The following is a 19902-nucleotide window of genomic DNA, read 5'->3' as shown; positions in this document are numbered from 1 at the left end:
CGTTGAAGTGTCGAAATTATAAATATCTGTCCTGTTGTGCCTCATTGTTTTGAGGAGGAGAGAGATAGACACATGAGAGTGTTGACGTAGGCCACACTCCGATAGAGAACTATTTTCCATTATAAATATAGTGAAATGATAGAGTTAATTTCCCTATACGGATGTTCATCCTCTCAAATGCAGTTCACTCTAAAGTTGCACTGAACGTCTAAGCTTCTACAACCAAAAAAAAAATTTGTACAAAGCGATCCACCGTATTTAAGAGGATAAAAATTCTTCCTCCAATCACACCCAAATAGAGGGAGAGGGTTGAAAAGATATGAGGAGGTATTTTGAAACATATCAAAACCTTAGGGTGGAATTTGTGAACTCTAGAATGGTGGATAAATTGGAAAAATTATCCTCTCAGGTTCTCTGGCTTATATAGTTCCCTAGTACTTCTATTAAGAGGGGGTGGATTCCACCTAGGTAGTATGTTCAGGCGAGAATAAAGTTGTTATTTCTGCTTCCTATAAAAGGAACCGAACGATCAATACCAGAAAAGAAACCTAAGAGGATAAAGATTGAGTGAACTGTCATATGGACTTAGATAGTACTATAGTAGGGACATGGGATGAATCTAATTCTAAGAAGGTTCTGACTGAGTCATCAATAGTTTATGCCAACTGCAACAATTACTTGGACTGGGGTGGAGTCGGGGGATTGCATCTTAAAATGGCCCATTAATGCATTTTGTCGGTTGGTTGGGTAATATAGTAGGGTATGGTTAAGTGGAGCCTTCATTGTTGGTCTGAACTCTGAAGTCGAGTTTGGTGAGGTTGAGGACATATAAAATGTTTTGAGACCATGTACGGGTTAGAACTGGCCCAAATTTGGTTTAATTAAGAAAGAAATAGCAGTACAGATTGAGCCATTAAATAGTTCATAACAACTGTAACAGCTACTTGTGCCGGGTTGGCTTCCGTGGAATTGATCTTCAATGGCCCATTAATGCTATTTATCAATTGGTTGGGGTCATTTAAGTAGGATACGAATGTAAAATACTATGGTTAAGTTGAGTTAGGGTGAGGTTGGGGTCAGAGTGTTTTGAGACCAAGTTCAGATTAGAACTGACCCGAATTTGGTTTTAAGTAGAGAAGAGAAGTAATAGCAATTGAGATTGTAGGTATGAACTTGAGTTTGGGTGAGGTTAGGGCCAGAGTGTTTTTGAAACCAAATTCGGGTTAGAACTGGCCGGAACTTTGATTAAGTGGGGAAGTAAGACCAATTCAGATTCAACCATTAAATAGTTCACACCAACTGCAATAACTACTTACTCGGGTCGGATTGGATTATCTTAAATGGTCCATTAACGCATTTTGCCAGTTTGTTTGGTAATTTAGTAGGGTACGGTACTAACTATGGTTATGTTAAGCATGTGCATCGTAGGTCTGAAGTTGAGTGTGGGTGAAGTTGGGCTTGGGTCCTCTCTACCACGACAGGGAATGTAGCGTAGCATCCAATGGGCCACAGTGCTTGGGCACGTAGCCTAATACACAAACTGTGTGTTGGGCTGCATTACACTACCTGTCATGTTATAGAGGAGCCCAATGCCGGTGAGATTACTGCCAGAGTGTTTTGAGATCAAGTTTGGGTTAGAAACTTAGAATTTGCCCGAATTTGGTTGTGATTTTTTTTTGGGGGGGGGGGGGGGGGGGGAATTAAACTAATTTCAATAATTATAAGATGAAAAGGCAAATCCATGTATAGAAAAACATGTATCTATGTTCTATAATGAAGTAGAAAAAAATAAAACTTGCAAACAAACAATCACCCAATGAACACAAAAAAATTTATATGGTTTGGTAAGATTACCTGTGTCCACGGTGAGATGACATCTGTTTCACTATCAATAGAAAAATAAGATTGCATCCGCTCATCCTCATTACTCTTAGATTGATTATAGAGAAAGAACCCTCACCACAAAGTTATAGCGAAATCCTATATAGATAATTTATTAAAATACCCATATAGCCCTAAAAAAAATTTCCCATGACCTGTCACCCGAAACCCCACATGAGCCTGCCAATTCGTCAATACCCCGCCTACAACCTCTTAACAAACCTTTGGAATTAGCTCATTTATGCAAGTGATGGAATACAAAACATTGTACCCCACACCCTCAAAAGTTGCGTCTTTTGAGGTGTAAACTCGACTATAATACTAGTTAGAGTTAATAGTTTTAAACTTTAACCTGACCCAATATCCGAACTTAAATCATGCTAGAATGAACCCTATCAACCTATAAATGTTACATACTTTGGCAAACCATGCACCACAAGAAAATCTACTCCTTCAGTTTCAATACTGATGCTTTCAAAAGCATACTAATATACACATTGGATCATATCTTTTTTTAAATATAGAAAAGGATTTAATTTTTACATATGACCTTGTACGTACACGACCGTGTCTTATAATCATTGAATGAGGCGGGGTAAAAGTGTAATTGCACATCCCCTTTCTCCCTAATCCAACGATTGAAGGTGCGGCTGTCTACATACATGCATGCAATCACAAACGAAGGAAGGTAGAGATTAAATCATAATACAAAATAGCCATCAATTCTAAAAGCAAAATCAGACATAAAATTATGAGAAAACAGAGATGACATGAGCAAATAGAAAAATTAGAAGCAAAGTAAAGCTTCAAATCCTTCAATATGGGATGTTAGGTCCCGTTTGGTAATACTTCCGGAGAATACTTCTGGTGTTCATTTGTTCTACGAGAATACATATAGAATAGAAACACGTTTGGCATACATGGTCCAATCTTTTGTTCTCCTAGACTGGACCGGTTGAAAAATCATGAGAGGATCAGGAATTGAGAAACACCAATTTGGAGCTTCTTCGATGCTTCCACCCAAATGAAAGATCAAAAGGATAGAAAAATAAAAAGCTATTTCCGATTGCCATTCTCTCTTCTATGATTGAAAAGGGTGTCTCCTCTCACGCCATTCTCTCTTCCACAAGCTCTGCACAACCCTCTGCTACATCAGCTTTCCTCTCTAGCACGATCCCCTCTGCAACTGGACTTGACAACAACGAAGGTGACTCTCTCTCTCTCTCTCTCAAGCAGAATCTCTAAACCCTGAGATTTCGGGGAGTTTAGGGTTTCTTCCATGGAAAAGAAAATGAAATCCAAAACCTGCGTTCTTTCTTTATTTCTCTCTGAAAACCCCTACCTGAAATTTCCAAAAAAAAACTCTGTTGAAACTGGAAAATCCAAAACCCAAGAAAAGAAACGAAGAAGAAAACCCAGCCAAACTTTCTGATTCTATCTCTCTTCCTCTCTGCATAAAAAATAGAAGATCGCAGGGTTGCAGGGGAAACCTAAAAAACCCAAAAAATACCATACGATTCCTTGCAATGTCATATGATTTCTTGCAATTTTTTTTCTAATTTGAACTTATGGGATTTGATTTTATAGGAAAAACTAGAGAGAAAGTTCAATCATCAGTGAACCAAGTTTAGTTCATACCTGCAATCTCCAAAAAGTGAGTCGATTTTGGTGTTTACCTTTGTGCATTTTTTCTTATCTTCTTTCATGTTGCTTGGTTTCCATTCGAACTTCATAGTTAAAATAATATCTATTGATTTCTGGTCTTAAGCCTGAGGTTAATCTTTCATATATTACAAGTTCAAACGTTACTTGAAATATTCAGTTGCAGGCCTATTGCACCAACTAGAGTTACGGGAAACATAATATTTTTAGGTTTGAAAAGTCACCAGGGTGGGACTATACTGTTGTTGAAGTCCCTGTCCAGTTTACTTAATCTTTGAGAAGTTACAAGTCTTGTTTCAGCCTTCTTGGTCACCATCAGTTATCCTTTTTAATTTCTGAAAGTATTTACTCATAAATTCAACATCGGGGTTGTGTTTGGTAAATCTAGAATAATCCAATTTCTGGAAACTACATTAAATTTATGGAATCTGTTAAACTTCTCAGTCTTCCTCATTGCACCCAATTGATCCAGGTTACTACTGTGGTTTCAGAACTTCATTGTGATTCTAGATCCCATCCTAAAATCTGAACCACACCATATTAATATAGGTAATGTGACCTATCTTCTCTGTTTTCTAGTTGTTGATTGGGTTGTTCCATTCCTACTGAACTTGAACATAGTTAGGTTCACCCAACACAGTACCTACAGAAATCAGCTGCCTTGGTTACCAGGGGGTCTTTCTTGTCTTAGGTTGATTTGCTAACAAAGGTAGAGGCTGGATTGGGTGTTTTGGGGAGGGAAGGGGTGGGATAGGGGCATGGCCTTGGGTTGTGTTGATAAATCTGATTCCACTTAGGCCACATGCTCATGTGGGTGATTTGTAGTTATTTTTAAGTACTGATATCCCGAGAAAGGAGATTCAATCAATTGAGAAATCAAGAAAGCTTCAAGAGAGTTCTTTGTCTCCATCGTTAAGTTTTGGTGTTGCAGAGAGGGAAACCTTGCATTTTCAATAGTAGTTTTCTTTGTGCAACAGGTATTATAAATCAAATTCTAGATCATACCCAGCTGAGTCATGAAAATTTAAGGTGTAAATTACTCATACTAAAAATCATTAATTAAAAGAGTGTTTGGATGATCTTGACTTGGACTAGAGTGTTTATATTAGAATAAGAAAGAAAAAAAAAAAAAAAAAAAGAACAAAAGAAAGGAGAGAGCTGAACATGAGAAAAAGAGTTTCCGATGTTCCCATGTTCAAAAGAGAAGTGATGCTTGTGAGTGTGCTTTAGAAGGTAAATGCATGTTTTGTGTGTTGAGACAACACACTTTGGAGTTTGTATTGTTTGAACTTTGAAGGTTGAAGCCCTTCTCTCTCTCTCTCTTTTTCTTCTTTTGTGAGTTCAGAAAAGAGAAAATTTGCCAGCAGTGGGTGTGCTGCTACTTGACTCTTGTTATTAATGGTAGCTTATTTAGGACATGGATACTCAAGTTAATGGATACTCAAGTTATGTTGGATTTATTTGTTTGAGTGATTAATGGTAGTTCATTGAGGACATGGATACATTGCTTGTTGATTTTTATCAAAATAAGTATAAATAATTTTAAGTATTATAGTATTATTTATGATAATGAGTAATATAATCATAATTATTATGGATTAATAATGAACATAATGCCATTTATGTAATTTTTTTTGTATAAAAGAAGTGATTTTGTAAAATGTCTACCAAACACTATTTTTGTTCTCTTTCTATTCATGAAACAAAAATGTAACAGTTTTACCAAACATTGTTTTATTCCACGAGATTATTCTCACAGCATAGAATCGAAAAAGAGCACTTCTGTGAAAAGAGCATTCTCCCAGAACGAAAGTGTTACCAAATGGGACCTTAGTGTTACGGAAAAGCTCAAAAAGAGTACGGCATTCCAGTGAGGGGCACATCTTCTGAAAAAACTGTGTGGCAGTTTACTCACATGGGTTGTGGGCTTCAGTGGAACTTTATTTGAAAAGGTGTGTGCTTGCTCAATCAAAACTTTAGTGAGGCATTTTACTCACGTGGTTTGTGGGCTTCATTGGCACTTTATTTGAAAAGATTTGTGCTTGCTCGACCCCATAATCTTGGTCATATGTTTTTCAAAAAACAAAAAATGTTATTTAAAAATTGGGTAATAGAATGCTACCCAATTGTGCGCAAAGTGTGGTGACCATGCCTACACACAAAAGTACCTCAGGCGGTTTTGTGTATAGGCATGGTGGCCACACCTTTCACACGATTAGTTACGGTCTTTTCCCCTCAAGAATTAGTCCAAATTAGGCACAATGTTGCAAGAACAAGGAAGACGGAAACAAAGGCACCACTTGATAACCTTCCCATAATCAGTTTCTGGTGTTTTTTTATGCTGAGAAACACAAAAACAGTAGAAAACTGCTTGATAACCATTGTTCTGTATAAATTGTTCTCTGGTGGATAAATCATTATTTCTATTCTCCAGAAGACTTTTTACAGAACATGTAATACATGTTCTGCTTGCTCAGCACAAATTGATGAAAAAGTGTGCCCAATAAATCTTTAACCCAAGCCCCCCAAAACCTAAACACTCCTTCACCCTTACGAAGTCTCACATTCTTCATGGCGGGAAACTCCTCCATCGCTCTGAGAAGACAACTCTAATGTCGAAGCCTCAAGCTGTCATTCTGTCTTTCTCTCTCTCTCACTACCTCTCTCGCTCTCTCTCCCTCTCTCTCTCGCTTCCTCTCTCGCAGGCTCTGCGATTCTCTCTCTCTCTCTCTCTTGCAGGCTCCGCAACTATCTCTCTCTTAGTCTCTGCAACTCATACCCTAAATCGAGTGAGAGAAGGAAACGAGCTTAGACAAGAGGAGGCAATGGTGGGTAGCGAGCATCACCCATGGAAGGACTTCCCCTTCGCAGGTCTCGTCACTTTGATCGGAGCTTTGTTAGCACTGCTCGTCGATGTTTCTGCGACTTCTCACGTCCATGGCAACAAACAGAGTAATTACACGCTGATTGGTACACAAGAAGTAGAGCTATCTCTTGATTCTTCTTCTTTGTCGAAGAATTCGAAATCAAAATCAAAATCAAAATCGAAATCGAGGGTAGAGCCCCAAATTGAGATTGGGGTAGTGGTACAGGCGAGTTGTCATATTGATTGTGAGAATTCGAATTGACATATGCCGGAGGAAATTGCAAAACTGAAGCAAAGATTGGTGTCGCAGGTTTTGGAGATTGGGATTATATTTCACTCTGTGATTATTGGAGTTACTATCGGGATGTCTCAGAATCAATGCACCATTAGACCTCTTGTTGCTGCACTGGCGTTCCACCAGATCATCGAAGGGATGGGACTCGGCGGTTGCATTGCACAGGTATCTATCTCCCTTCTTTGTTCTTTGTTTCAGTCACTTTGAATTTTGAACAGAAATTTTTTTTTTTGGCAAGAAAAATAACATTACTTGTGTAAATGGAAGTGAATCTACAGGAGCTCTCAGTCTCTCGCTCTCACGGTTGCAATCTCTCACTCTCCCTTCAATTTGTTTATTAGGTTTTAGCTTTGATTTTCACCATTATTGATGGTTCATAGAACACTTGCAGATGCTCTGATCAGCAAGAGGGGCGTGCAAAAAATAAAAAAGGTTGGTGCAAGGAGGAGTTGGGCTCTAGTTTCTATTGTTGTTGTTGAAGGGTTTGAGAGACGAAGGTGGAGGAGGGAGGAAGTTGGAGTGTAGGAGGGAGGGGAAAATTATCACCTCCAGTTTGCTGACCGGCCCAGTTCCCCAGTTCCTCTAATAGGGGGATGGTGGACCTCACCCGGGCAGGGTGTTTGGGCATGGGTAGAGAGGTCATTTCAGCCCCCCCTTTGTTAGAGGAACTGGGGAACTGGGCCGGTCAGCAAACTGGAGGTGATAAAGATCCAGGAGGGAGGTGGGTGTGTGTTTTGGGAGAGAAATTGGGCAAGCCAATGCCATTTTGGGGCTTATTTTGGAGTTGGGAGAAGCAGGCAAGAGGATAAGAAATTGCAGAGGGAGTCTCTTCCAGAATAAGTCTACTAAGCGGGTAAAAAAAGGTTTCTCAGCAAAGAAAATGAAAAAAAATGTGCTGCAAAACAAAAAAATGTTTTAATGTTTCGCAGCACACTTCCAGAACAGAAACACTAGGTAAGATTATCAAGCGGTGCCCAAGTTTTCAAACCTTTGGAGTAAATTTGAGTTTTTCTGGTAATATTAAAACAATATTTCGTCAATGTCAATATTAATTTCAAATTTAAAATACAGAATCTTCCATTGGTGTCATGCTCACCAAACAACATGAGAAGTGTGGAGAAAAAAAAAATTATACAATCTTTTCTTTTCTTTTCATGAAAAATAAATAAAACCTTAGAGCAAGAACTACAATTTGAAAATTGCCCAAATTTCACAAAATTGAGAATTAGAATTAGATCCAACTCTCGCCCATTGATATTTTCTAAATATGCTTATCATATGCATACTTTACCATATGTGTGAAAAAAAAAACATAATTTTTTTGTAGGGCAAGAGAATGTTAACTAGTCGTGTAGTATATACACCAACGTGGGGACCAATAACAACACGTGAATGAGCATTTAGTTGAATAAGATTTTTTTAATTTACTGGGCAGAGCGCTCGGGCAATGGGTAGGGCGATCATTGCGCCCCTGCCTGTCTGAAGAAGCACACCCGTAGTACGGACACAGGATAGTAGAGGATCCAAATTGACAACCTTTCCCTTCCGTTGTTTGTAGAGTGTTGTTCGAATCAGAATCAGACCTGTGGAATCGGCCAAGCTCGATTCCGATTCCTATTGATTTGGATCGGCCGATCCTTGCTGGATTTCTATGGTTAAGGTCGATTTCGCATTTCGGTAGATTCCAGACCGATTCCGATCAACTGGAAATCGGAATTGGCTGACGCCGATTCCACATATTTGAACCTTGGCTTGGCCTGACGGAAACCCCAAAACCCTTGCGAGTTTCGCCACTGGCTGTTCGTCATCGCCATTTTCCGTTCTCCTTCATCGCTCGCCGTCGCTGTTGACCGCTCTTCACTGCCTTCATCAGGCCACACAGTGAGGTTACTCTCGCTCTCTCCTGAATTTCCCTTCCTGTTTCCGGTTGTACGGGTTCTGTAACTTCTTTTGGTTTTCAATTATTTGGCCTATGAGATATTGAAAAATTATATTTTGTTTTTCTTACTAAGGTTCTTGTATACTGAGTATTGCTTGTACAGTGAGATATTTGTTTGGGCTTATGGGTTTTCAGATTATTGCTTGTTTACTGAGATTACATTGTATATTGAGATGTTGTTTGGCCTATGGGATTTTCACAGTATTGCTTGTATTTTGGGAATCTGAGATTGCTTGATTCTTGCAGACCTTTTTAACACCTTTGAAGTTTGAATCCTTCCAAACCAGGTCTGTTTTATTTGAGATTTAGGGTTTTTAATATTTCAACAAATATAATTGTGGAACCCCTTTATACACTAATTTATTGAGCTTTTCTGGGTTTCTGAATTGAAAACCTGTTGCTGTTGTGTGACTTTACCATTCATTGTAGCTCTTTGAATCTTAATAATTTCTCAGAGATCCATTTGAGTCCAACCTTTTTATTTTCAGGCGGCTGATGCTAGTTCTTCATTCCTATATCTATCAAATTTGATTACTTACTGAAATTTCTGCAAAATTTACTCTGTTTTTTTTTTTTTTTTTTTTTTGTTAATTGGGTAACAATAATAGTAGGAGGTGAAAATGTGAAGCAAAACATTGACATCGGTTATGAGCCTGAGCTGTTGAAGCATCTGCATTAAGAAGTTCTAGAACCCACTCAGGAAACTCATACTAGTTCTAACATTAAATAATTAATTCCATGTCACTTGTTACTACTAAATCATAAGCTACTAAGTTTGAAGATCTAGGATCATGAAATAATACAGTGAAAAGAAAGAAGCAAACTTCTAGAATCCAGTTGAAGGTCGAATTCCACCAATATCCAGTTCTCTATTGTATCATCTGATAGCCACATTACCACTTGATCTGCATCCATGTCAAATTAAATTTATCTTCCCCATTTATATTTTTTGTTGAACTGATTCTGGTCCTGAATGCTGGTACAAAAAATAAATCTTTTTTAATCTGTGGAAATCCATCTTACCACTCTCCTTGGTGGTTAGGTTAAAAGATCCTTCAGCATTTAGTAAGAGCCATCTTTCCTGATTTTAGAAAGAATACTACTACTAACTATGCTATTGGCTAGTGTAAAAACTGTACAATATGTGGGAAGCATTGGATCCTAAGTTATCATTTGAAAAAAAAAAACCAAAAAAACAAATTCGTATAAAACATAAGATCTGGCGGTGTGAAATTCAGAAGTGTGAACCCTACCTGTGAAGAAAACCGTGAAGATGAGCAAGATACCTCCGGCGTCTTCTTCCTCCAAGCTAGATATCTCCTGTGAAAGCTTCTCTCCGGCGGCATTCTCTACCGTAAGTTCTTCTTCAGTTCCTTATCTTCGTCAGTTCTTCTTCTTCATCTTCTTCACTGTTGCATTTTTTTCCTCTGTTCTTCTTCTCCACCTCCTTTGTTCCGACCTCAACTTCTCTGCTGTGTTCCCCCCCCCCTCCTCCTATGTTCCGACCTTGACTTCTCTGGATTGACTTACAATAAAGACAAAAGCTGTTCCAAAGAGTATGTGTGCTGGAGAATGTTATCTGGATGCACGGGAATATCATCCCAAAACCCATTTTTCTCAAAATAACTTTGATCAAAATGTTCTCATAAAAAAATAATCACTGGAATCTTTCGGTCATGATCTCCAGAATTTTCGGAAATAATGGCATATGCCCTTTTAAATTTTTTGAAACCTTCAATCTCCTTGCTCTGTTGTGGGTTTATCCCCTCCTTGTTCTTCTCATCTTCCTTCTTCTTCTCTGTCAGTGGCAGTAGTGGTGGCTGCTGGTGGTGTGGCCGGTGGCTGTAATTCTGTGGTATGTGATTTATTTATTCAAATCAAATTGTGCAACTATTAGTATAAATCATGTAATTTTGTCATTTTTGTGATTATATGATTATGTAATCTGAGATTATTTGATTTTATGTTTCACTTATTTTGTAATGCTGTGATTATATGATTATGTAATTTCTTGATAATGCAATTCAGTTGTGCAAATATAACCTTAACTGCAGCATCTAGGTTCAACCATTAATACATGCCCAGGGCACCTATGCTGTAAAGTGTAATGAGCTGTTAAATTAGCATATATTGATTGAATTTGCTATTACCATAAACTATAATGGGCTGTTTATTTATTCATGTATGTGTAGCATACTCATTTTTGCATCAATAAAAAATAATTTAATACTGAAACGCTTAGGTCGCCTAGGTGCCTCTTAGCGGCCGTCTAAGCGCTTAGGAAGGATCTCGCACGCCTTGGATCGCCTAGCGCCTTGACAACTATGTATCAAGGTGTTATCTAGTCTTTATTCTCTATATCATGGTGGTACTCTGTTTTTTGGAATTTATTCTGCTTCAAACCACTTATCTATATTCAATATTTTGGGGTCTTATTGGCCCTCATACAGATGTCCTTAGATAGATTATTCAGGATAATACATGCATCTGAGGGGGTGCTATTAATCATCTCAAACGTCCTGGCAATATGCAGCTATTATCGATCTCACCTTCAGATCAAGTACTACTTTTGGGGATTGAAAGATCACCCCTAAATTAATCTTCGATCAGAGTTTGGACCAGATCAGGTCCTCTGATCTCTTGGTTTCTGAAATCACTTCTTGTTCTGAATTTTTCTCAGTTACCTTAAATCCTTAATATTGTAACTGTGGCATCTGATCCTTCGATCAGATTTTTTATTATCTCTTTCAAGTCCAAACTGAGACACTTTTAACATGTAACAAGACTTGACATCATGTCCTTCAGGCAAAATTAGATGCAAGTCATTGTTTAAGTTATTTAGTTTCTCTTTAAGGAAAGCTTGATGTTAAGTCTCAACTTTGGTGTAAAAGTATAACGTTCAACTCCCGTTTCTAGCTACTAATGCAATAAAAAGTTGTTCATCCACGTTGGATTTGTTAATCAAGATGTTGATCGATGAAAGTGTGTAATGCTGGTATGTTAAATTGGTGACTCTGAATTACAACTATCCTGCTACTAAAGGTTTGACTTATAGTCGAGATTTATGTGGCACGAAGGATTCAAAGATTTAATAGTTGCAGAAATAAACATCTAGTATCTTTTTTTGTTCCATGAGAAAACCTTATTGACCATAAAGTGGGACCTAGAATTAGTGTTATGGTGCAGTATTTTGAGGGAGAAAAAGGATAATGGCATTATTCAACTACATTTGGGCTAGACTAGTTATATGGTGGGGAAAAGAATATGTTCTTAATTTAGGTTGCATTCTACTGTTAGACTTGAAATTTTGATACATAGAAAGCATTTTTTGGTATAAAACCTGCTGTCCATTGAGTTCACTTTCCTTCTAATCCATTATGATATATGAAACTGCTTCTTACTGTCCTGAATTTTCTTTCAAATGTTTTGCTTTCTGCAACTTTGTTTGACATTCTTATGTAAATTTTTATGACCTTAAACTTGGAGATATAATTATTCAAGCTCCAATGGCAAGGCACAAATTCCTAGAATAAAACCCTTATCCCTAAGGAATTCTGTTGGAGGGTTGAATGAATTCTATTGCTGATCTGGCTGTGAAGTATGACTAATGAAATTGGAACAGTTGCAGGTCGGTTGATGTTGTTGCACCTGCTGAAATCCTGCACAGAAAGGAAATGACCAGTGTTGGTAGTAGTTCAGTTAGTCCTCTTGATAGTCCACAAGTAGATGATGATAGTCTACAGGTCACTTGTTTCACTGAGGATCTTCATGATGTAACTTTCCATTTTCAGATAATACGGCTCAAGAAACAGGTGAGCAATCCATAATACAGTGTTAAGGTGTTTGGTTTTATAATTGACCTAGTTTCCCTTGACTGAGAGGTTCGGATGGTGCCATAGGGTATCACGCAACAGTGGGGGGTGTATTTTCAACTATTCGTAAATAGAGGGGGAGATATTTATGGCCATTGATGGCTGTACAGTTCCCTGACCTTGCATCAAAGAAAACTTTCTCCTATTATTAATCCTACAAAGTTTTCCGCTGTGCTTAAAAGTAATTAATGGCCAATGTAAATTTGTAAATTTTCAATTAGTACCCCCGATGACAATTTATTTTATTTTTATAGGGATAAGTGTTTCCAAGCCTGAGGCGTTTCTGTGCCCTCTCACCTAAGTATTTATTATTATTTAATACATTGTGAGATGGCGTAGGAAACACCTTAGGCTCAGAGAACCCTTCCCCACTTTTATATTACTCGAGGTTGTTCACCCTCGCTTCAAATTTGACAACTAGCTATCAATCTGCCTGATGCCCTTTAGTTGCTAATCATTGAACAAAAGCAAGCGAAGCTTGGAGATTTATTGGAAACAAAGCTTATACAATTGAGTATGGGGTCATGTGGAGTGTCATTGTGTAGATGCAGAATGCCTCATTATGTCAATTATGCGATTTTATGGCTAATTTGAGATGTGTGTCCCCCGAGTTTATTGACTAAATATTAGTAAATGATGACTGTAGATGTTTGCATGGATTGGATGCAACACTACCAAATTTGGGCATTTATATGCAGCTGCACCTACTCGACCTGTAAGTCTGCTGTTTTTCATCAGTCTTTCACCATTCTCTTTACCAATGGTTGTGTTTGGATGTTTCATTTTGTGCTCAATATTTGATGGTCCACACAGAACAATACGGTGAGTGTGACATCAATACTTGGAGGGACCTCTGACAACACAGGGTCAAGCATTGCTCGGCGATTAGGTAAAACTAATATTTTAATTTGTTTAGACTTGAGAGTACTCTTCTACTTACTGGGCTAATGTTCTACCAATCTCTTCAGTGTTAAAGACTGGTCTCAGTGTAATTGTGGCTTGCAACATTCCCAAGAACAGTCCCATGCTTGAGGTTTCCTCTCTCTCTCTCTCTCTCTCTCTCTCACACGCACACACACACACAAAAGTTGAACATACACAAGGACACTTACATAGTTACATGTATACCTTAGGTAGAATTCCTCTATATATATCACCTGAGGATTGCTCTTTTTTATTATTTTTTTCTTAGGCGGATGCAGAGAGAAAGTTAATAGAGAAGCTGACGGCTCTCGGGTACACGATACCAAAATCTCAGGGATTGGCCCTTACATAATCGAGAGTTTCTTTGGCAAACTTACATAGTTGATGATTGAAGCTAATATATTATGTATCAATAATTTATATGGAGTATTTTTCCAATCTGTGGACTGCATTCTTTAGTTAAAATTAGAAAAAGAAAAAGAATATTTTTAAATCCTTTATTTTCTTTTGGGTACTGCTTTTGTTTATCTGTCTTAATTGCTGATATAGCACTCAAGCTTTCCTATCAGTGGATTCTGCTGGAGATTGTTGCTCACAATTGTTTCCCTGAACTGAACTTGGTTAAGCATTTAAGGACTTAAGATTAATAGAGGCGCTCCCCACCCCCCCTCCCCCCTGAAAAAAAAAAAAAAAAAAAAAAAAAACCAATACTTCCTTTTCTGATTAATTAGGAATGATCGCCATATTAAATGTGAAGGATTAGTAGACGTACTATAGCAAGGAATCGACAAGTGGCCATGGGAGTTGTTCACCTTTTTTGTTGGATATTAGAGCTACTTTTAATCAGTTTAAATTAGTTATTGTTGTTAAATAAGATAGATGTTTTATTTCAGTAAACCCATCATCTAGCTATAATAGCTAAAACAAACATGAGACATGACACATTAGTGGTGTCAAAACTAGCCCGAACCGGCCAAAACCAAACCGAAACGAAGCCAATAGAGTATCTTTACAAAAATCAGGAGGTGAAAGAGATACTTTGCAAACTTTTAAAACAGTTTTTTACTTTCGATAAATGAGGTTGAGGTAATTTTGAAGTTTTACTTTTATTTTTTTTTGCAAGGTACATGGGTACCACATGAGTACTAACCAAGTAAATCTTTTCAAAATGAAAAGTAATGAATGTAAAATAAATTTGAAACCTAGTTTTATCTGCTCTAAGAGCTAGAATCAGTAGGCATGTTGATGAGATGAGGATGTTCTATCTTTTATCTCTAAATAGTAAAATATATTACACAAAAAAAGGTTAATTAATTCCTTCGCAGCCCGTGCATCCATCAATGCCATGGTTTGAGGAATTGGTATCTGATCAACGGATCCGGCCAATTCGTATTGGTATCAGGGGAAACCAATACCGATCCCGTATTGGTGGATCAGTACAAACGGGTAAAAATTAGGAAAAAAAAAACTATTTTTATAATGAAAACATAGTTGATCTAGAATGATATAGTCGATCCAGATCGGTATCGCTAGTTGATCCAGAATGATACAGTCGATCCAGATCGGTATCGCCATAGACCGATACCGAATACTAAAACCCTAATTAATACATGTCAAGCTAAGGAAGGTCATATAAGTTGACATGGTAGCTGGCTGACATAGGGGATTCAAGTTCCTATTTTGTTTGACATATATAACACTGTTAAATTCATAATGTCCACTTCATTAGAAAAAGATAAAAATGGGAAAAAGAACTCTGTCCGGGAGTGTAGCCTACGCCAGCACTCCCATGAATCTATCTCTCTCCTCCCCATATGAAAAGACACCTCTGGCCCTTGTTTTGAGGAAGAGAAATATAGACACATAGGGGTGTTGGTGTAGGCCACACACCCGGATAGAAAACTGCTTCCACCAAAAAAAATTTGATAATGACCTTCAAAAAATGACACTAGGCTAAGTCGATGGAACCTTTATATATTGAACGTTCCAAATTACACCTCTTTAAGTATTAGAACTTGGCACCTTCTTTTGATTATCCTTGTCTTATTTCTACAAATTCTTTAAGTTGGAGGTAAAAGAACAACATTTTAAAAAAAAAATTTCAATGTAACATTATTATATCATTATCAAAATATGTTATTTATCTTTCACATTTTTTGAATATACTTGTGAAATGACAAGATTTACCTTCAGTAGAAAAAAAAAAAAAAACTTAAGGCAAGAGATCGCTACCTAATCTTGTATCTCTGGCATCAGTGCAGGGACCAATGAGATTTTTTATCTTTTGCACACTCCTATGTCTAGGTATACGAACCAATGACCAAATACAAACACCACAAATTTTCTTCCTCTCAAATACTCTGTAGTACACCACACTTAAGAATCCAACCGAAAAAACATTGGACAGTGGCATCCTTTTATCCTCTCAAGTATTTGGTGGACGGTTGGATACACCACACTTGAGAGGATAAATTTCCCAAGAACCACACAACCAAACATCATTCCTTTTCCAAAATAAAAAATAAAAATGCCATATTAGAGGGCATGATTTGACACTTTGGGAGAGGTTAATAAGAAATTCCCCTTATAGATTGTAGTGCGAAGTGCTGAACTTGTGAAGGTTTTTCTATCAAGTCTCAGTTTGTGATATATACCAATTTTACGGATATATCCACATCTTCATATAATTAAACTATATGTGTCATTTTAGTGCTTTAAAGACATCTTCTGTATGAAATTTGGTACAGTATAAAACTACAAAAATAGCCAAGGGAAAACCCCCATACACAGTAGTCATATCATTGAGGTTAAATTCAAAACACCTAATTGTTCACTACAACATTCATCCCTTTTTTTTTGGGGGGGGTGGTTGGGGGGGGGGGGGAGAGGGGGAGTACTGAAAGTCTGAAACTATCATTTCTAACAATTAATAAATAAAGTCGTTAACAACTATTCATAATCCCAAAAAAAAAAAGGGTCTCCCATGCCCAATACATCTAAAGCTGAACCTTAACACCTAACCAAGCCAAGAGAGTTGCTGAACCTGCTAATAAAAACCCATTTACAGGAGAGAAAACTCAGGAATCAGCTTCCCCGCGAATGCAGAAGTAAAGCTGCATACATATGACCCTTCCTAGACCCTGCAGCAATGGGAGCCTCATGCACTAGTTACGTCCACTTTTTCTTTTGCATGAGAGAACTACCTTGCAGTTGGATACATTCAGTACATACAGGCTCCCTCTTTAATCATCTTCACTCCCCTTAATCGGTTGTTGGTCATTGAACAGCTCTTTGGGTGGATCATACACAATCATACTTGGGAACAATTCCAGGAAGTCCTCTTTTACCTTCTCTCTCAGTTCAGGGTATGGTATACGCTCACACAGGCTCCCTCTTTAATCATCTTCACTCTCCTTAATCGGTTGTTGGTCATCGAACAGGTCTTCGGGTGGATCATACACAATCATACTTGGGAACAATTCCAGGAAGTCCTCTTTTACCTTCTCTCTCAGTTCAGGGTATGGTATAAGCCCTTTCAGTATGACCCGATAAGGCAATGAAATGGGAGGGTCAGGAGATCGTCTCATCTCATCATATAACTCCATTGCTTCCAAAGGCAATCCACTATCCAAGAAACACCTAATTATGTCACCATAAGTGTGATGATCAAACAGAACTTCCTCCCTCCTCAAATCCTCCCAAACTCTCTTTGCCTCATCTACCTTTTTATTCCTTGCAAGCATCATAAGCATGTCCCTGTAAAGGAACATGTCAGGACGATACCATATTTCTTTCCGCACCACTTCGTATATCTGTAGAGGGGTGAAAGACAAGGGGATGGTCACTACTTACATATACACTAAAAATATGGTAAAACATCTTCAAACTTCATTCATGTCATGCTTGCTTCTCTAATGCATCCTCCCCATTTGGCAACCAGGAGTCATAATATAACGAGAAGATAGACATACAAGATCTAGGAGAAGTTAAGAAACCAAAACAAAAACAAAAACAGTACATAAAATAAACAAGAAACTAAAATTCCTTAATTTATACCGTCTTCAACAAGGCTTCAAGAACTAAACATCTTGTGAGAGTTTGAATTACTGAGCTAAGAGGGCACTATATAAAAAGAACAGTGTTCTCTGTCCGGGAGCGCCTGCACGAGATCCAATCAGCCCTCCCCGCCCCCCCCCCCCCTTTGGTTTAATCTATGGGGGTAGGGAGTTCATTTTATAGGAAGGAGGAGAAAGATAGACAGAAGGGTGCAAGCCATGCTCCCGGACATGAAACTTTCTTCCATAAAAAGATTACTGAATAAAACTACTCTATCTGAGTATAAAAGTTCATAGGAAGAGCATTTTATGCCTGAACATTAGCATATGTCCTAGAAAACCTGTGGCAAGACCAAACTGAAAACAGTAAAGCTTGGTTGTGTATCATTCCCCATGATATCACACATGCAAAGCCCTCTTAGAAGTTGGAACCATTGAAATGTTCAGTATATTTGTTCTTTCTTATTGGGGTTTTAGTGTGATTACAAGAGAAACATGAGCTGAGATGAGTTTGGACATCCTAATTTGCAATATGCAGAGTTGGTGAAAACCAGGTCATGATGTTAATGGAGACCTTTTTTTTAAAGCGTTTTATTTTCTGAGGGAGGAGGATGTTGCAAGCTACATATTCTAATTCAATTCTTTATTTGACAAAATTATCATAAGGGATGGAAGTCGTATACCTTCATAGCAAGAAAAACCTGATCTTGGCGCTGCAGCTCAGCAAGAACGGCGAAGAGATCAGTTTTAAGGAGGCGAGAGACATGTGAGTGCATAAATCGATTAAGCCGGATAGTGTTGGATTGTAACCGCTTCAGCTCCTTCACGACATTCAGACCTTCCTTTCCCATTTCCTTCTTTCGTCTCCATATTGACAAACTAGGGCTTGAAGCTGAACCAGAGAAGTGATGGATGAAACCTTCACCCCAGTGTTTTTGTGTTTGTTCTACATCTTTGGACTGCCACCATTGTTGCTGAAAAAGAGTCAGAGTGCGACCTCTAACTCCACTCGCTCTTTGCTTCAGTGAAATTGTAGCTAAGCGCAACATGGGTGACAGATCCTCTCAATCCATCAGGAGAAACCCAAAGATCCTATGCTGGTCCCAGGAACGTGGAGACCATGGAGGAACCCAGCTGTTCACCCTGGAATCCCTGAATACAGAGAGGTATACTATTTCAAGTTTTGAACCTTTTGGCAAGCATAGAAATAAATTTGAATAGGAAATCCCCCAACTGTATCAACAACTAACGATTTAGGATCGATTTTCGCTGCAAGAAGGCAGAGTGATTCTCCAGTTGTAACTAGTGAATGCTATTGTGTACGCTTTGGGACCATTGTTTGTAAATCTGGATTTCAGAATGAATGGGAAGGGGAAGACTTGGGATTTAATCGATTGTTCCAGTTTGAAAAAGAAGGGGTCAAAATACAGTAAAACCCTAAACCAACCCCACATTCTATCAACTTCCACTGAAACCAATCGAAAAATCACCCCACCCCTTCGCCCCTACCCCAAAAAAAAAAAAAAAAATGACTGTTGATTCCAGCGACAAACCCCACCGCCTTCTTCCATTCCCCACTGTAACTCGATCGACCCCTTCCACCGCTTTCGGTTCCGCCAGCAACAACCAGAATCAAATTAAAAGGAAAAGAGATAGAAGAAGAGAAGAGAGAAAGCAAGAGATAGAGAACCAAAAAAATATATATATATATCTGGTTTCAGAAGACCTACCGCTACTGGTTCGACATCGTTCGCTGGCCGACAAAATCTCTTCTGCATCTGAACTCCTCAGTCGATCAAAACCCTCGCAGCATCTCCATCGAGTCGACCTCCTCTTTGTCGCTGTTTCACCTCTCTGGAGTAGCAGACTCCAAGTAGGTCGGTCCGTAGGGAATTTTTAATTTTGGGAAAATTTCACGGACACCCCTGGAAGTATCCAATATGTCATAAATTTATCAAACTTGGTCAAAATGGCAAACTTCTCCCTAAAGTTAAGCAGGGTTAGCAACCAAGTTGAAATGTCCATTTTAACCTTTTAGTTATTTAAATAAAAACGATTTCTTCCATCTTCACAATTACTGTTCATCTTCTCCGTTAGAAAAGCTGCAAGTCATCTCCTCCCTACGGTGAGCTTCTCTCCCGCACTACACACCTCTCCCACACATCGCCACCCTCCCACTCCTCCCTTTTCTCTCTCTCTCATACCACACGGCACGGCAAAATCCCAAACAAAAAAAACAGAAGTAAAAAACTTTGACTGAAATTTTAAAAGGGGAAAACCAAAAAAGCAGAGTATGGAGAAGCGTAGAAGACAACACAGCCAAACCACAGAGGGAAATGAAAACAGGAAAAAAATGACTAAAGCCCTATCTAAAGATTCAAAAACTTGCCAAGCTGGTTACGGTGCTT

At 38.3% G+C, this 19902-nt stretch overlaps 3 protein-coding genes across 3 annotated transcripts; 2 read left to right on the top strand and 1 right to left on the bottom strand.

Moving 5' to 3' along the window:
- The first annotated feature begins 31 nt into the window (after positions 1-31).
- On the top strand, positions 32-13863 carry LOC122641000 (proteasome assembly chaperone 4-like). Its single transcript, XM_043834309.1, has 7 exons — positions 32-36; positions 4259-4270; positions 12272-12455; positions 13162-13230; positions 13329-13404; positions 13484-13548; positions 13708-13863. The coding sequence occupies exons 3-7, from the start codon at positions 12318-12320 to the stop codon at positions 13789-13791; spliced, it is 432 nt and encodes a 143-aa protein (XP_043690244.1). The 5' UTR covers positions 32-36; positions 4259-4270; positions 12272-12317; the 3' UTR covers positions 13792-13863.
- LOC122639159 (zinc transporter 6, chloroplastic-like) lies at positions 6369-7045 on the top strand. The gene is made up of 3 exons (XM_043831987.1): positions 6369-6635; positions 6720-6869; positions 6983-7045. Exons 1-3 carry the CDS (start codon positions 6369-6371, stop codon positions 7043-7045), a joined length of 480 nt encoding a protein of 159 aa, XP_043687922.1.
- Positions 13864-16655: 2792 nt separating the features above from the next.
- On the bottom strand, positions 16656-18572 carry LOC122639477 (pentatricopeptide repeat-containing protein At1g62350-like). The gene is made up of 3 exons (XM_043832347.1): positions 18178-18572; positions 16824-17251; positions 16656-16673 (listed from the first exon to the last, which is right to left on the bottom strand). Exons 1-2 carry the CDS (start codon positions 18541-18543, stop codon positions 16835-16837), a joined length of 783 nt encoding a protein of 260 aa, XP_043688282.1. The 5' UTR covers positions 18544-18572; the 3' UTR covers positions 16656-16673; positions 16824-16834.
- Between the last annotated feature and the right edge of the window lie 1330 nt (positions 18573-19902).

Source organism: Telopea speciosissima, chromosome 9, assembly GCF_018873765.1.
Source record: "Telopea speciosissima isolate NSW1024214 ecotype Mountain lineage chromosome 9, Tspe_v1, whole genome shotgun sequence".
Lineage (NCBI taxonomy): Eukaryota > Viridiplantae > Streptophyta > Magnoliopsida > Proteales > Proteaceae > Telopea > Telopea speciosissima.
The sequence above is the reverse complement of the archived record's forward strand: the minus strand, read 5'-3'. Positions and strand labels throughout refer to the sequence as shown.

Excerpts from the sequence above, each read along its gene's own strand:
- LOC122639477 (XM_043832347.1), bottom strand. The coding sequence starts at position 18,543 with ATGTTGCGCTTAGCTACAATTTCACTGAAGCAAAGAGCGAGTGGAGTT. Across the intron at positions 17,252-18,177 it reads AGGTTTTTCTTGCTATGAAG|ATATACGAAGTGGTGCGGAA; the intron begins GTATACGACTTC and ends ACCCCTCTACAG.
- LOC122639159 (XM_043831987.1), top strand. The coding sequence starts at position 6,369 with ATGGTGGGTAGCGAGCATCACCCATGGAAGGACTTCCCCTTCGCAGGT. Across the intron at positions 6,636-6,719 it reads AGATTGGGGTAGTGGTACAG|GTTTTGGAGATTGGGATTAT; the intron begins GCGAGTTGTCAT and ends TTGGTGTCGCAG. Across the intron at positions 6,870-6,982 it reads TCGGCGGTTGCATTGCACAG|GAGCTCTCAGTCTCTCGCTC; the intron begins GTATCTATCTCC and ends GTGAATCTACAG.
- LOC122641000 (XM_043834309.1), top strand. The coding sequence starts at position 12,318 with ATGACCAGTGTTGGTAGTAGTTCAGTTAGTCCTCTTGATAGTCCACAA. Across the intron at positions 13,231-13,328 it reads CAGCTGCACCTACTCGACCT|AACAATACGGTGAGTGTGAC; the intron begins GTAAGTCTGCTG and ends TGGTCCACACAG. Across the intron at positions 13,405-13,483 it reads AAGCATTGCTCGGCGATTAG|TGTTAAAGACTGGTCTCAGT; the intron begins GTAAAACTAATA and ends CAATCTCTTCAG.